Genomic DNA, 17,639 nt, shown 5'->3' on the forward strand with positions numbered 1-17,639 from the left:
GGAAACTTCTGCAGCGTCCTCACGTATCGATTATACAGGATTTTTGCTCTGGGCGGAAGATGGATTCAATATTCTATTCATTCTTTCTTTAGCTGTTTCTAAAATAAAACACATGACGTCTCATAACATTTGTATGGACATTAACAGTTGGAACTGAGTCTGCAATCATCAATTATTTTAATGATCAATTCTGCCAGTTAACTTCTTAGTTGTGTGTCCCTCACAATTTGTCCAAAGAAGACGTATTCAAATTGCTTCCTTTGTTTGACCCGAACCCAAACACGTCCGATTCCCAGTGATACAAGCAGCAAGTTTCACGAGCTGGAAACAGCATTAATGCTCAAAAAGTGACTCAATTAACTGATTAGAAAAATAGCTCCCATTATATTTTCTGACAATCAAGGAATCAATTATTTGATGAGCTCTGCTGCCGTCTGCAAAACAACGACTCGACAAGCGTGTGGCTTCTGTCTCGAAGGGTCAAACGACACAACATTTAAGGGAAAAGCCAGAAAAAGTAAACTTGTGACCTTGTCCCACTTTGAATAAAAACCAAAACAAGGCCCCGTGCAGGGTTTTAGAAGCTCTTTGAGGAAACTGTGACTGAGAACTGGGTGCTATCGTCTGTGATTTTCAGGGTTCAGGGGTCCTGATGGGGAGGAGCAGCCGCTGGCCTGGCATTGCTGGTGGATGTGGCAACGCCGGCTGGGTAGTAAGGGGGGAGACCAGCTGCCCGGGGAGCGCCCATTACGAGATGGAGCCAGAGATAAGTGCTCTCCCAGGCCCCCTTTCACAGGCATAATTAGCACACTTCTTATCTGCTGCTCAATTCACATTCACACTCGCCTGCCATGAATGGAACGTGAAAGAGAGGCAGAAATCGGGGGGAACGCGAGAGGTAGAGGGGCAAGACAGAGGGATGGGAGGGAGGTGGAGAAGACACACCGTGGAAACCTGTTCCCAGACAAACCTTCATTTGGGAAGAGAGACACGTTTGAGTTAATACCGCCAGCGCCTCGCTCTCCACGTTCCTCTCTCCCCATCCTTCCACGGAGTCTTTGAACTCCTTAACAAAAACAGTGGTTTGTGCATCAAACTGCAATTTGGTAAAACAAAGCTATCTGGGGGTATAATCATCCTAATCAGCAAGAAAAAAATAAAGCCTTTGCAGATATTTCTAGATTATTCCGCCCTTGGTGATCTATTTCTCCCCCCGTCTTTTTCATCAGGCACGATTGTGGAAATCTTCCCAACTCTGCCTCCGACAGACACATGAAAACCTTTAATAATAGCTCCTTAGTGCCACAATTTTAAATTGCTTTTAATAAAGACGTGACTGTGCCGTGTTTTCTCTTCTTCCCCCTGTTTCCAACACACACAAGCTTGTATTGTGTGAGTTCCCTGCTCTTCTGGAAGAAGATAACAGGGGCCCCCATGGCCTTGCTGAGCTAATATAAACAGGTTTGTTTGGTGTTGAAACCGTGTCGACTGTTAAAACTCCAAACCCATAATAAAGAAGACATGTGTCATTATGCCGCTAAACGACCGCAGTGACGCACTGAGGCAGGTTCTGTTTCGACTTCTTTTCCTTTTTATAATCTGTGTGTGTGTGTATCAAACAGTTCAGGTGAATTAAATCAGGTCAAGATTAGATAATTTTTTTTTTTGGGGGGGGGATGATGAATAAAGATCATGTTTCATTTTTTCAGCTTCAGTTGTGGAAAGAGAAATAAAGAGCGCTCTTTTCATGTTGCATGTTAGTGGTCAATTGGGTTTTCTGGAAGAAGACACTGAATCAGCGATGAAGGAAAACACCAAAAAGGCTTTTTCACAGCTGATAACATCAGGTTTTTGGGTTTTGCTGCAAATCTCTGTTTTTAAACTGAGCTCTCCCCCCCGTGTGTGGTCAGGTACCTGGCTCTTGGAGGCAGCCACCTTGGCGAACAGAGCCTGGGAGACTTTGGCCCGCTTCATCTCCTGCTGGATCTCGTCGTAGATGGTGGAGTTGATGTTGAGGATGCAGCTCTCCGTCTTGCCGTTCCACTCGCTCGGCAGAGGCGACTGTTTTACCTGTTACCGGAATGAAAAAGGGATGAAAAAGTTAAAACATCAGCCACAATTTTGAATCTTCCATGTGTATGTGATGGTTTTTGATTGTGTGCAAGGACAGAGTCAATGCAGTTGACCTTAAAATCATTTTCTCACATTATCAGAGTCATGTGTGACAGCCTGTATATACTTAATACTAAACGCTGCTGCTGTTGTGTGACTGAACCACAAGGTTTCTCTTTATCATTTTATTATCAAGGCATTCTGCTGACAATTTAACACTCACAGACGAGCTCTATTCAACAAAATCTAATTATTAGATGTACTTAAAATCAAAATAGTGCATCATACATATATATTTATATAGAAACTATTTCAAACAACAACCGATCAAAAGGAAAATATTAGCCTCGCACTTTAAAGTCACGTGTTGCTCTTATTAATGCTTCACGAACAGAAATTGCATGTTGGGGAAATGTTGAGCGCCAGAATGTGTATGATCTGTTAAAATGTGTAAATTCAGATTGGTGAAGGGGGGGGGTGAGGTTATCTGCTCACAGGGGAAATGCCCACAGGGATCCGGGGATTCCAGTCCTCGGGCCTCACGCTGTTGCAGTCTTCCCTCCGGGGCTGCTGCGTCGGGAAAACAACACAACCATATTTGTTCAGACTCACATGACGAAAATGGAAATCTGGCAAAAGCACAAGCAGCCACGCACCCAGATTACACCCATGCACGGCACTGTGGCTATTTCCCTGAAAAACACTCAAACGTGTTGTATGAGATGTTATTATTCGCATGTCAAGCTGGTGATTAAAAAATAAATGCAAGTCTAATGAAATCAAATCATCTTCATTGAGCGTCTTGTTGCATCTTGACAAAAATCCTTTCACAACGTAACAAGTATCCTAATAAAAGCGTTACCCACGATGCATTAGCATATGAATCATTTCATACGAGCCCCTTCTGAAAGGAGACATCCACAGGGCTGGGTACGAGTGCGAGTACATGGTATGCAAATAAACCGTAATAACACCAACAGCGACTAACTCGTGATGGAGCCGGTGATCAAAAAAACATATATATTCAAGTATTTGTCTAGACTCCTAATACGAGAGCCTTCATGTGTTCGAGTCAATCACATAATCCTAACATTTTGTGGTGAGAGTGGAATGTCGGTGCGATCCCGGGGCCCTTTCATCCAGTTTTTACGACGGCTCAACGTGGGCTTGTCAGTCTGAGCGGTAGGTTACCATGTCAAGCTAATTGTTAAGGCCGAGACGTGCACTAACTGGCTTTGGGGGAGTAGAGCCGACCCGATCAGTACACGTGAGAGAAACATACCTCCGCATCTGTTTTTATGAGGCCAATAAAAACCCTCCTCTGTCTCTAGCTCAATTGCCACCCTGGCTGATTTATGTGCTTAAATTCACACCGCATTGCTCCATAGGAGAGGCTGGCAGATGGCCAGGTGTATGAGTGTGTGTCTGTGGGTGTGCGTGTGAGAACCGCCTTGTGCGGGAACAGGTCTGACATGATGAATGTCTGACATGATAAATGTTAATGGGTTAAAGTCATACAGGTAAGGGCTATATCAGGCCTCCAGATTTTTGAACTTATGTGCCGACAGGATACAAAAGCACAAACCAGAGGCTTTGGGGGGGGGTTTGGATCATTCTTGAAATAGATTGCTCTCCACGTTGCATAGTTTATTGTGCAGCTTTGAATTTGTTTTCAGATCTGTGAGCTGGTCTCAGATCTGCTGTGTACAGGGCGAGGATCACCAGATGGGATTATTGAAAAAGTAAAAAAAAGTCGTAACTCCAGATCCCTACCTCTGCCACTGGGATGTTAATAAAAGCATTAACACTGGGTTATTCATTCCTGTGCACAGTTCCACTCTATCACTCTGAATAATGTCCTGCATTAGCACAACCTCTGATTGTAAAGATGGGCTGTGAACTGCAAAGTGGCCCCGCTTAAGTTCAGCCCCGCTGCCTGAGAATGAGACTCTCCAGTTGTGTGCGACTGCAGGGGAGCTGCTGGGCCCGTGGTTCTGTCTCTGTGTTCTTCTCACCTAGAGAAAAGCCGAGGATGGGACAGACGAGGCCTTTGTCCACCGTCCTCACCTCCTCGACTCAGCTGACTGCAGCTCAAAACAGGCTCAACTGGTACGAAAGTTGCCCACATACCTTTAAAACCAGGGACGGAGATTGGCGGTTGTGCCGGCGGTTCGCAGTGATTTTAAGAGGCACTGACTAAATGATGTTTGATCTTTCACAGAGCTTGTCATCACCGAGTGAGTTTTATTTTTTTTTAAATGGGAGGGTTGTTAATGCCGCCTAATGCACGAGAAAAGGTCAAAATTAGCACAAAAAATTACCCATCGTTTGTGCACCGTTCTCACCTGGTGTGGGGAGAGGGGGGAGGAAGGAAGCGGAGCTCATTTACATGCAGGGGAAATGTAAAGGAAGAACTCCAGACGGGGATAAAGTTGATATTCCACGTGTTTTCCAGACAGGTTGCAAACTTACACGTGGGAATGTGAAGCACGTAACTGAACAATGTGCGAGGGCGGAGGCGTGTGAGCGCATACTTCCGATCGTCACATGTAAACAGAGTGTGCTAACGAGTGCGTCTCAGGACTGCATCTACTCACACGTGTTCTGTGATATTTGGAAAATAGCCGCTGTTGATCCACTGTTTTCTTATCTGCAACTGCTTTTTAATCCACATTCAAGTAAAGGGATAGTTTCTATTGAATTCCACTTTTCTTTTCAGCCATTTAAACGTCAAGAACTATCAGTTTTGTTTCCTTGTGTTACGTTTGAAAGTCTTGTTCCTCTGAAGGGAGACATTATCTCATTAACCTTCAATGGGCAAAGCAAACAACACAAATGTTTACACAGTACAAGTGATGCAATGGCTCAGGTGGGTAACAAGACTGGGAACTGGGGGTTTATAAAGAAGTTTGAGGAACACAGGTGCCAGAGCTAGCCGTGTCTACGCTCAGCAGCTGATTCGATAACCGTAATCTCGCAGACTGACGAAGGACAATCGCCAAAGTATCGTTCCAGAACTGAACGCAGCTGATCTGAAATCATCAGTGGACACGCGACACACGATGCTGGACTCAGGAGCAAAGGGAAGAAACTAATGTATGTCTCTGCCTATGGAACAGCTCTGCCTCTAAGATAATAAGATATCTGCAAAACTGAAACTCGGAAAAACCACAGGAAAACATGCACGTGGAGGAATCAAACATCTGGTACCTGTACAGGGCGGCTGGGTGGCGTGCTGATGAGTGGAGGGGCGCCCATCGCAGAGGCGGCTGTCAGGCTGCGCTCCCTCTCGTCCTGATAGATGCGGTCGCGCTCGACCTCCGGCAGCTGCAGGAAGTTCTGCATGGCGCGCAGGTTGACCAACAGCGACTGCGACGCCGTCTTAGGGTCTTCCTCCTTGCGCAGGATCTCAGACAGCAAGCCCTGCGTGACGGACCGGGGCGAAGAGAGTTGATGAGATGGAGAAAAACTAAAAGGAGGGGACCAGAGCTCCCAGTGAGTGAAACAGTTTGGTTTCAGAGGCAAAACAAGACGGAGAGTAATCACATCAGTGGCTTCTTAAACAAGACGGCAAAAGAGAGTCATAAGTGTAAATGGAGACTCTAATGACACTGGAGAAGTGGCGCTCTTACACCCACTTAAACAGTAAACTAATAAAACCTTTCAGGGACTCAATATGTAGTCCAGTAGTTTTTTTTCCTCTGTAGATGCAGGTGGACTCCGGCTTTTCCTGTGTATCTACTTTTCTTCCAATCGTTAAAATCATTTAATTGATTTTCCCTCCTCGTCCAAATCCTCGAGCTTCACAGCAACAGACAAACCTGCGCCACAGAAAGGTCGGAGCTCACTCCATTTGGGCGAAGTCGTGTTGCAGATCTTGGACACGTCCTCGGCGCCGCACGCCGCTCTGGATAAGAGCCGCTGCGACTTGCCTGAAGCGCGAGAGTCTTGCGCGGGCAATCAGCGTATCCTCTGTTTACTTTTCAATAGCGCTCAATTCCAATCATTACGAGACGGCGACGACTCCATTATCAGAGACGTGTGATTGGGCCTTTTCATCAGCTCCTGGCCACACACTGAGCCAACCATCACTCCGCTTCTCTCACTATCAATAGGTGTGATTTGGTAATAAAACAAGGTGATGGAGAAAACATGCTTTTATTTTTTTATTTCTAGTTTCTTTTTTTTCCTTTTTCCCCTCCTCTTGGAAAGTGAGTCACGCTGCAAATATGTGCTCGATGTCATTTGGCTATTAAAGTGTAAGCGGCTATATACGTGTCATGCTTCAATAGGCGGGGTGTGTGGTTTCCAGACAAGTGTGGACAGATCAGAGTCTGAGGAGCGAGACTGTAGGTGCACAAGTATTCACGGGGATGGATTTGTGGCGTTTTCTCTTTTTCTGGTTTGCGGCGCGTGTGGCGGCCCTTGTTGGCGTCTGCATTCTTCTTATCGTTCTTTGCCATCAACCCATGTTGGTCTATCTTTGTGGTCGATCGCTTTCCGCTCCTTCCCACCACGAGAAGCCCCCCCCACCACCACCACCACCTTTTCTTTTATTAACTCAAGCTCGCGGAGAAAACACACGTCTAATAAATGATCCTCCGAAGGCGAACTCTCCAACGGCACATTGGGCTAATTCCTCATATCAGCCACAGATAAGACTGTGTGGGAGCTCGCCCGTCTGCACAGAAACACCAGTGTCTCACTGGATACACACACACACGACACACACACACACACGCACACACACACGCACACGCGCACACTCACACACACACACACACACACACACACACACACACACACACACACACACACACACACACACACACACGCTTCCTTTTCAGGGGGGGGTTCCTGTACATTCTAATTCTAATTGATTCTTATCAGTTTCTGTTGTTTTTTTCTTCTTCTTTCATACACGGCGACTTCAAAGTGAATGGAGTCTTAATGAGGTTTGCTGTCACCTCCCTTCAACCCCCTCTAATACACACAGTACATCTTGAGCCATTATCACTGTCCTCTGTGTGTGTGTCGCGTGCGGTGTGTGTGTGTGTGTGTGTGTGTGTGTGTGTGTGTGTGTGTGTGTGTGTGTGTGTGTGTGAGGCCTCCGACTCCTAAAGTGAAACCACAGATTTTGGCACAGAGAGCGCACGACCATTGACCGAGCCTGGGTCTCTCACATGGGCAGGCTGCCAGCTGCCTTCAAGTACAGTAGAGGTGCGACATTACCGGAGTGTACGAATGAGAATTATGAACGAGATATGAGACGTGGAAACAGACGGATTCAAACGTCGGGCTGTTCTTAGTCTAAGTGTTTAACGAGCTGTTGCTGCGGAATCGGAGACGCGTTTAGTTTTAATCGTGGAGAGGAAGAGTTTTATCTCAACGCTGACTTGTTAGAAGACGAAGCTGGACATACGTTTTAGTTTCACCCTGTTGCCACCAAAAGTGGTCGGTTTCCCAGGATGCATCAGTTGGCAGGAAGTTCAAGTTCTTCTTGAACTTGAACTGAGTACATTTTTTGTACGTGAAGCATTTTACTACCTTGTCAATGTCTGCGTCAGACCGGGGTATAAAATTGTAGATTAAAAAATTGAATTATGATTAAATTACATTAAAAGATAAATTCAATCATCAGTCAACCTGAGATTATGTCGCAAATATGTTCTATGATTATACAAGTCCAGTTTCAAAGTATAGAACATGACTGTATTCATCATCGAAGTCCAGGACAAGTCAGGTTCCATTGACCTGCAACTTCTGATCTAATTTCCTTATCTGAAAGTTCTGTGTCTCAATCAGCTGCCAAACTAAAGCTTCCTTATCAAAGGCACATGAAGGGGAATTAGACACATAATTGACATAAAGACGATAGCTTTACTCCAGCCCATCTGTCTTCCCCTCCTCACCTGGGTTCTGTTGAAAGCCACGCGGGCGAAGACGGCCTGAGAGATGCCAGCTCGCTTCAACTCGTCCCTCACCCACTGGTAGATCTCCATGGACACCTCCGTGTTGGACCCCAGCTGTGGCTCCAGGGGCTTGTTGTGGGAGTTGCGGTTGACAGGCGGGTGGTTGAGGTACTGCTGTGACAGGGACTGCTGCGCCAGCAGCCGGTTCACTGCATACTGCTGGTTGAGGATCTGTGCCATCACGAGCTGCTGGTTGACCAGCTGGGGGCTGATGGGCGTGGACACCAGGCCCGGGTGGTGCAGGCCTGGGATCTGGGGCTGCCGGCCTCCTGTCTGACCACCGTGCGATGGCGGAGCGTGAGGCAGCGGCGGCACCGGCGAGGAGGGGGTCTGTTCTGCTGTGCTGCCGGGGATGGGCTGCTGCTGCTGGGAGAAGCCCAGGTGATTGTGGTTGTGGTTGGAGCTGGGTGGGGACAGGTCAGCCAGGCCGTCCATCTCAGCTGGAAAGACAGATTATAAAATACTCATGTCAACTCTCAACATCACAAAGAAAACACAGGAGATCAGAGCGTACAGCAGAAAGAGAGGGAAAAGCTGAATGACATGTGCTGGTCAATCTGAAAAATGTGACACTTTAATCGCAAAATCATGACCATAACTCAAATAGCCATTGTGTCTAATCAGACGAATGAATGAAACAGATCTTCTCTGTATCAGATCAAATTTGAGTGAGTCTTAGTGGGTCAGCGAACATTCCAGTTGATCCGCCAACGACTGGTTAAAAAAAGAAAAAGATGTTAACACAGATAAAAAGGCTTCATTGTGTTTGACCTGTGTCTCTCACAACCCATGCCTCGGAAATTAAGTTCAGAACGTCTGGCCTCATCACGAGCAAAGAAGAGGAAATCTAGGCAAAACAGTGGAGTGTGTGTGTGTGTGTGTGTAAGAACAAGATTAATGTGTATCTGTGTGTGAGAGTGTGAGTGTATCCACAAAGGAGCAATGCTGATAAATCAGATTCTCTCTTTACATCCTTAATTCTAAAATAAGGAACACGAGCCCGACAACATGACACTTTTAGGGGAGGGTGGTCTAAATATAAACGTAGGGAGCAGCGAACAGAGACGGGAGGAGCACATCAGAGGATGTGGTGTGTAACCTGAACGGAACGGACTTAAATAAAAATCTGTGTGCCGTCATCTGATGGCGTTTAAGAGATTTTAGCGGCATCTCTGGCTTTGGGAATCTTTAAGACCATAATGGCTGCTGGGGAATATTTTAACACCGGTTTAAATTATGTGCTCAGAGAACGAAAACAATGATTTAACATTCAAAGTGCTACCCACAGCGAAGGGGAAAGGAGCATTTTGGAGCAGCTGAATGTTTTGAGTTTTTTTTTGTTTTTTCGGTCCATCTTGAAGGAATCCACATATGCCGAGACTTTGCCTTTTTTTTTTTTTGCGTGCACCGTGCCGAGGCGAGCGCGTGAGGGGGCAGCGATTGAGGATTCACACGGATGGCAACATTAACACCTCAGAAGTGTGCTGCGGCCTCCACATTCCACAGAAAAGCAGCGTATGAGATTGTGAAAAGCGTAAATGGCTGTTACGAGGGTTGGGGTGGTGGTGGGGGGATGCTCTCTTCAATAAGCTGAATTTTTTAGCAGATGAAAGATTAAGTGCATGGATGTTTTCCAAAAATACCCACAATAATCGTGTGTTTTGAGCTGCCTGTTTCTTAACTGTCAGTAAAGCACAAAACGCCCGGCCAAGACGGGTCTATTGAGCGTTTGTCGAAAACAAATGATGCAGGGGGTGGAGTGGGGGTGGGAAAGAAACAAAACAAAAAAATCTTGGTAATAATCACATCTCTTCCCATAATCCCTGGCATTCCCTGGCTCTGATGGTATGGCGCGCCTATTCACTCATATGTGAATGTGTGTGTTTCTTGTGTGCATGTGTGTGTGTGTGTGCATATCCTTGCTCGCACAGACTGCTGGGGCATGCTCACGACACACAAACACACAGGCACACGGAGGCATTTCCATGCAAATTGAAAAGAGAAGGGGTGACAGAAGAGCATGGCAGGCCCTGGGAGAAAAAGGCTGCCACAGAAGCGGGAGTCCTCATGTGGAATCCTGCCACAAAAGAGCCCCGGATTAAACACACAATGGGAATGGGATGTGGGCTGAGGGAGGGAGGGAGTGTGTGCTTGTATGTGACAGTGAGTGAGAGAGAGGGAATGGGAGAGAGAGAGGGAGACACACACAAAGTGACCTAACTCCCTCTCCCGTGTTGGCGTCCCTGCCACGTCAAAAGAAACAACAACGCGCTCGCTGGCGGCTGGTAGCGGCCCCTTCAGCTGGCAGAGCGGCGGAGGGGCTGGCCAGCACCTGTGACCAGGTACTTATTCCCCTCGACTTCAGGCTCAAACTTGCAACGCAGAGTGGCGAAGTAAATGCAGAGTCACACGTGACGCTGCGGCCAAACCACAAAGGGACGACCTCGGCACTCCCTCTCCCGGCCTTCATACTTGGCATTTCTGCAGCACTTGCTCCTCCTGCCATTTGTGGCCATGTGCGCGGAGCAGACAGCAGCTCGTCATGAATATTGAGGTTAGAGGAGTTGCCACGGGTGTGTGTTGGGCACCTGATGCTCGTGTGCCAAGGTTTTGTGTCTGAGGTTTGGCTCACATGACACAAGAGCTCCTAGAGTTTGTGTGTAAGCACATCTTGAACTGTTATCACCGCCTCTGTGTACGTGCACAGAGTGTTTTCTTCTTATCAGTCGCCGATGTCCTCAGATAGAACGATACAGAAACACATTAAAATGAACAGTATAGCAGTTCAAGCTTTTGTTTTTCAGTCACGGGAGGGAAAACAGACTCAGGGTTACTCCAGTTGAAAAAGGATTGGCTGTGTTCACGTCGCATTGTTGGATCGTTGTATTGAGGCACCGAAAAGCGATTGACCAAGAAAAACCTGTTCTGAAGTCAGTTGTAGAAAGTATATTCAACGTTATTCTAACAGCGAATTGTCAAGATAGTAATAATATATGCGTACGTAGCCGAATGAACAACGCACGTATACTTCTTCTCTTTTGCCCGAAAAACACTTTCTTACGATCTTGCAAATCCGCCATTATATAAAGTCGTTCGCTTTTAAGGGGGAATGGGAGATCGCACTCGGATCGGTTTATTGAATGTCGCACCCAAACGCACAAGCAATCAATTAGGAAGCTAAGCTAACAACTTTAAACATGTCCCAATGCTAAACTAGTCGATTCAGACACATCTGAAATGTGCTTGTGTTTAAATGGAGCCTTTTATGTGAAGGGCGTGACCAGGACGGATGATTCAAAAGCTTCGTTCTAAGTTAAATTATAGATTGAGAAAATTTTAATTCTAGACTACAAGCAAACAGCTATTTTTATTTAAATGTGGCTTTAAAGCACCAGCTGAGTTTTAGGATTAAAAATAAGATTAGAGTTGAGATCGGGACATTTAATACTGAGCATACAGGGATTGAGGAAGACATGTAGCTCCTCACATGTCGAGTTTATCTTCATCGTATCAAACAAAGGGTGAGGAAAAAAACCTGGTCTATATGAGATAAAGCCTTAAATTTACAGAAAAATCTGTGTTTAAATATAGGAATGAAGTTTTTAACATCTAGGCTTGAGTGGTTCTGCTTAAGGTTGCAGAAAGCCTCCAGGAAATTCATCTATGCCATTGCACTGTCCTCCAAAGTGAAAAAAACAAAAAACAAGAGTGTTTTAGTGTGTAGGTGAGTGTGTTTGTGTGTGTTTGTGTGTGTTTGTGTGGCCATGTTGTGACATACCTAATGCATTGGCACGCGGGCTCTCACGGAGGACACACGTTCCCAGGTAGCCCTCAAGCTGGGAGGGTTGGCGCATGCCTGCACAGTCGGATGGCAGGTCACGCACATGCACACACACACACACACACACAAACACACAAACACACACAGCAGAGAGAGTAGACGTGTGAGGAAAAGAAACACCAGGTTAAGCTTTTCTCCTTCTATTAGCTCTCAGCCACTCCAGCAGAAACATGACACTGGGAGCAGCAGCGCCACAGAGGCCGGGGCCGGCAGCTGCAGCAGCACAGTCCCACTTTTGAGGAACATAAAACCAGATTTACCCAAAAACAAAATAAAGCTATTGTGACAGAAAAGGTGTGGGAGTATACAAGAGAATACACAAGTACAGCAGGTCTGAAGTAAATCATGTTCCCTGCGTTTGCTGCCACTTTAACAGAAGAAGAAGAAGAAGAAGAAAAAAAAACATCAGATAAGATATGATCACAACGCGCCATTTGCATGGACGCTGTGAAAACATTTTTTGATATAACATCTCATGTGTCATCGCTGCAAGCGGCAGCACACTGGAAAAAGTAAAAAAACAACAAAACAAAGATTGTTCAACAGATCGTTTGGAGCTAATATCTGAAGATTAAAGTGCACTACGAGCTCCGCAACATGGGGGTGATCTGCTTAATCAGAAAAACCTTATATATGGGAACTCCTATCTGCAGCAGGGGTGATACTGGCATTATATAACCTCATTTCCTGGCAGGTCAAAGGGGAAATTTGTAGATACTATAAAGCATGCTTTGTTAGAGGGTTGATAAGAAAATATAATTGAATTTCGGACTAGGCGTTGGCCGGTTGAAGTCATCGCTGCCTTTTTTTTGTTCATGGAAAACAAGAGTTACAATCCAATACACCACAAACAAAAAAAAACAAAAAAAAAACCCAGGCCTCAGCTTGATTCCAGGCATCAGTGTTAGTTAGAACAATAAGGGATAAATTAAAGATAACACCGTGTTCAACTGAGCAATCCTGAATTATTAGATAACGAGATAAAAATGTATTTCTGCCTCGTGCAGCAGCAGGAAGACAAAGAGGCGGTTGGTTAGAGAACATATTGTAATGGTGACTGGTGTGTGTGTGTGATGTGTGTGTGTGTGTGTGTGTGTGTGTGTGTGTGTGTGTGTGTGTGTGTGTTGTGTGTGTGCAAAGAGACAAAAGTGTGAGCGCCATACTTTGCGCCCCTCCGTTTTGCTTACCCATCATATCTTTTGTCTTCTTGAAATGTTTATACCAGCGCCCAAATTCCTGACACTTCGCCGCCGACACATTTGCATAGTAAGTGCTGTTCACAATGGAGGAAATCATACTCTGAAAGAGAGAGATTGATTGAGAGAGAGGGAGAGAGAATGAGAGAGGGACTTTGGATTCTCATTGTGGAAAATACAGACATAATATTAAAGCTTGTGAAACATGCAGTAACACTGTAGCTTGTCAAAACAAATAAAAGATCGGGGACATGGTAGCACCCGGCAGTGGAGAAAAAAAAAAACACAGAAACTGAAAAGCATCAGACATGCAGAAATTTCCCATATCGTCCTCTAAAGGTAAAACAAATTAAATCAAACAAGGCTTTATCTGTTCTTTTTTATCAAATGCCGTTGAGTTTGTCAGAAGGTTTTTATTTTTTTGTGTGTGTGTTTTTTTTGTGTGTGTGTATTTCAGAGTGGGTGAATTATGAGGTCAACTGAGTTCCTACGTGTGTGTGTGTGTGTGTGTGTGTGTGTGTGTGTGTGTGTGTGTGTGTGTGTGTGTGTGTGTGTGTGTGTGTGTGTGACATCGGGAGCAGACGGCAGGAGAGATATTTACCTTCCAAAAGAAAAAGAGGAAGATAACAGCTTATTGAATATCAGCATCTGGGGAGTCGGGCGATGTAAACAGATAAACCTCCTTTTATTTTTCCAGCTCTTTATTTACACAATCTGTTTAAGACAACAACTTCAAGCAGATTGAGGGCCGCTCTGAGCATGTCGCCCTCCGCCGCTCGCGTGCTCCCATCCCTCCCTTTACACCCGACTCTTTGCCCTCTCCACATTCACTTCAACCATTCCTCCTTTCGCCTGAGAAAAAACACAGCTTTTGTTTTTTTTTTTCTCCGCCTCCTTCCAGTTTCATTAAAATGAATGTTTTAACACCTTGGCGGCCTCCGGGCGAATAGTGAGGTTGGTGCAGGAGAAATTGTTTTTGATTGTTATAAATATTCAAAAGAACCATACCATCTGTTTTCAAATTACAGGTATGCCATCTTTATCATTTTCTATAATATATGCACTTGGAGGATGGCAGGGGAACCTTCTGGCAGAGCAGCATGGTGGTGGGAGCACAATGAACAGGTTGAACTGGATGATTCTGGTTCTCTGGCTCCAGCGTCTCTCTCTGCGCAAAACAAAAACGCGGGGCGGCAGCTGTGGCGGCAGGAAGTCTCGTCCTACTGAACTTTGAACTTCTGACCCCCCTCCGTTACAACCGTGCGCATCGTACGTGATGGCAACACGCGTTGAACACAACACAACACAACTCAACACAATCTTGTGGAGTTCGTAAGAGGAGCCGGAAGGAGAACGATGGACACTTCTCGCTTCAGTCTGCTTGAGATTGAACTTAAGCAAAAGCTGCCAAAAGCGCCATTTTCACCAGTTTCTTGTGACGGCTCTATTGAAAACTGGACTTCTGGGGCCAGTAAGACCACACATGGAAGCCAGAGCTCCCAAAGACAATGAGTGTGCAAGCTGACAAGTCTTAGTGCGAAAGTATTAAAATGCAAATAAGAGCAAACCAAAAATACAACGAGGAAGTGTTCACTTATCTGTTAATACTTATTCGTGTAAACCACGAATCATCCCCTGAACGTGACTCTGGTCGTACTCGCTCGCACCAGGTTGAGTCAGTTCGGCTGCTTTTTGTCACACCCACTCAGCCGCTTCCTTTTTTATTTTTTTTATTTGTGAAGTCAAATATAGGAAAGCGAGGCGCGAGAGGAGTCACGCTGGTGACTGAGTGTGAGTTTGTGCCAACTATGCTGCGGTGCATCGTGCTGTCGTGATGAGAAACAGGAGGATGAAGAGGTCTGCACGTGAACTCGCACTGTAAAGCTGAGCAGTCTTTTATAGGTACATTAAAAAGGCCTCAGCTCAATGAAGACCCTGATGGAGTTCGCGTCGGGGGTTAAGATGAAAGAATTGCTCCTCTAATGGGGTCAGACTGTTACGCTTGAGGCTGCTGCTGCTTCTTCTGGACTCGTGCAAATATGAGGACACAGCAAGTGCAACAGTTTTAAAGCGAGAACTCCCGTTCATCCGTCATTGATGCGCTAAAGCCATCAGGACACGTGGGTTGGCTTTTGATTTACTGCCTTTGGAACAAAAACGCGAATATTTGGGATGGTGATTGGTAGAGCAGCAAACCACAAATTCCTGTTTAACCAGGTTCTGAGAGCCAACTCCCAAGTCAAATATCCATGTGAAAGCCACGAATCTGAAGTAAGAAGAATTCTCCTTTAAGTGGAGGGGATAATGAACTCCTCTCCTCCTGCCTGCCATGTTTTATTTACAGTATATCTGGGCTAAAGCAGCTCCAGGCAACAAACAAGAGGCCTGCAGAAGATGGTGTGCCTCTCTCTCTCTCTCTCTCCCTTCCCATCTTTTTCTCTATCTCCCTCGCTCCCTCTTTCTCCGCCATCTTTGACACAGATGTTCTAATAAACGCTCCTCATTAATCAGCCCTCTCCCTCAATACATCACTCTACCTCTCACAGGGGGCCCCGGCGTGTATGTGTGAACGAAACAATGCACACACACACACACACACACACACACACACACACACACACACACACACACACACACACACACACACACACACACACAGAGACACACACACACACTCCTGTTCTCTCTCTCCTCTGTGCTCCGCCACACACACATTCATCCGCACTAAGTGAAATCAAGCAAATAACCAGAGTCTCTACTGCCACTGCGGTGCCAGCAGGAGGACTGTGCTAGGGCTTGTCAACAGGTAGCATGGCTCTGTGTGTTCGAGTGTGTGTGTGTGTGTGTGTGTGTGTGTGTGTGTGTGTGTGTGTGTGTGTGTGTGTGTGTGTGTGGGTGTGTGTGTGTGGGTGTGAGTGTGGACCCTTTAAGTGATAGCCATCTGCAGCACAGAGAGCTTATCAGCAAGACCAGGAAGTGGCACTGGGCTACTATCGGTCCCCAACATCTACTCTACACCCCATCATGGGAGACAGGAAGAGAGAGAGAAAGGAGATGTGGGTGAGTGTGTGTGTGTGTGTGTGTGTGTGTGTGTGTGTGTGTGTGTGTGTGTGTGTGTGTGTGTGTGTGTGTGTGTGTGTGTGTGTGTGTGTGTGTCAGAGAGTAGTGGTGCAGCAGGCAGGTACTGTGTGGGCACCCAGCTGCCAGCGTTAGAAAGTGGTGCATACACCGGCAAATGCAAACACACACCGAGCACAACCCCTGCAGATAAACACACTTGGTGCAGTTACACGAATGCACACGTGTCAATAAACACAAAAACACACACGCACGTACACACACAAAAACACACATTCCAACTTAGCCTGATGTCTTGAATCAGCTGGGGAAAACGCGCATCCCATTTGCAACACTGTGCCTCGTCTCTCGCCAACATCTAACACAGCTCAATTATGGCGCATATCCACCTCAAGTGGGGTGACCCCCTCCTCTCCCTTCAATCTAACACACACACACACACATGCACACAGACACACACACTGGCAGCCAGGTTGTGCCTATGGCAGCTGAGGTGGTGAAGGCCTGCAAAGATGGCATTTTGATGACTATTTGCTGCTACGCAACGCAGCAGCTGGTGCATCAGGGGCCGCCCAGTGAGAGTAAAGCGGGGGGGGCAAGACGAGGTGGTGGTGGTGGTGGCAATGGGAAAGAGTGGGGTGAGGTGGAGGGAATCTCGTTTGTTGCCATAGTTTCTGAGAAGATGGGCAAGGGGGTTGCCGAGCTTGGTAGCAAGCAAGAAGGAAAAGACTGCGCCTGTTTGGCAGCTGGAGGCAGAATCAGAATCAGAATCAGAATCAGAATCAGAATCAGGGGAAGTTTGATTTTTTGTTGGGTTTTTTTTGTCTCTGAGCCGTAAACTGAGAATCTTTAAGTGAGCTTCACGTCCGCGTGGGTCAGAATCTGCTCCTCCGGCCGAATCACAATGGGCATCAGTAAATATATTTCCCACCTCGTGTCATTTGTAGGCCAAACACACAAGGCACGACTCCCCGCGACAAAAGAATGAAACTAAATGTTTGACAAGGCGCCGGACAAAAGCGGCATTTCACAAAATAACCCCCCCGCCGCCCGCCCCTCTCTGCTCGGCTGCCCCTCCCCTCCCTCTCTCTGTTCAGAGCCCTGTTCAGAGGTGGGCTAATTCTCTTTCACTCACTCACTGTAATTCTCTCATCTGTTAACCTCTCTTTTGGGCCCGGGATTACGCTGCAGAATATCAAGGAAACACTAATCCTAAAAAGGTGCCAATCCTCTGTTCCCCTCCTGCAACACCCCCCTTTCCCCTCCCACTCATTTCACTTCTTTGGTCTCTCGGTAAGAAACTCAGAAAACAACGCAAAGAAACCTCGCAGGGCGGGGGAGCCGGTGTTTGGAGGCGACGCAGGGACACCCCCTCGAATGTGACGACCAGCCTCACAAACCATTGGGGTTCGGGAGGAGCACGCCGCTGCGCTCCGGGTG

At 46.5% G+C, this 17,639-nt stretch overlaps 1 protein-coding gene across 5 annotated transcripts in view; it reads right to left on the minus strand.

Moving 5' to 3' along the window:
• Nucleotides 1-17,639, minus strand: part of LOC118114341 (DNA-binding protein SATB1) — a 58,998-nt gene that overhangs the window by 18,134 nt on the left and 23,225 nt on the right. For 4 of the 5 annotated variants that reach the window (XM_035164746.2, XM_035164751.2, XM_035164748.2 and 1 more), the window contains exons 6-11: nt 13,113-13,224; nt 11,863-11,940; nt 8,025-8,524; nt 5,323-5,535; nt 2,608-2,682; nt 1,915-2,070 (exon numbers count right to left, since the gene is read on the minus strand). In XM_035164746.2, coding sequence (XP_035020637.1) covers nt 1,915-2,070; nt 2,608-2,682; nt 5,323-5,535; nt 8,025-8,524; nt 11,863-11,940; nt 13,113-13,224 — 1,134 coding nt within the window. The remainder of the gene's footprint in view (nt 1-1,914; nt 2,071-2,607; nt 2,683-5,322; nt 5,536-8,024; nt 8,525-11,862; nt 11,941-13,112; nt 13,225-17,639) is intronic. The other variant, XM_035164750.2, reaches the window with a different exon arrangement.

The sequence above is a fragment of the Hippoglossus stenolepis genome, chromosome 8 (assembly GCF_022539355.2).
Source record: "Hippoglossus stenolepis isolate QCI-W04-F060 chromosome 8, HSTE1.2, whole genome shotgun sequence".
Taxonomy (NCBI): domain Eukaryota; kingdom Metazoa; phylum Chordata; class Actinopteri; order Pleuronectiformes; family Pleuronectidae; genus Hippoglossus; species Hippoglossus stenolepis.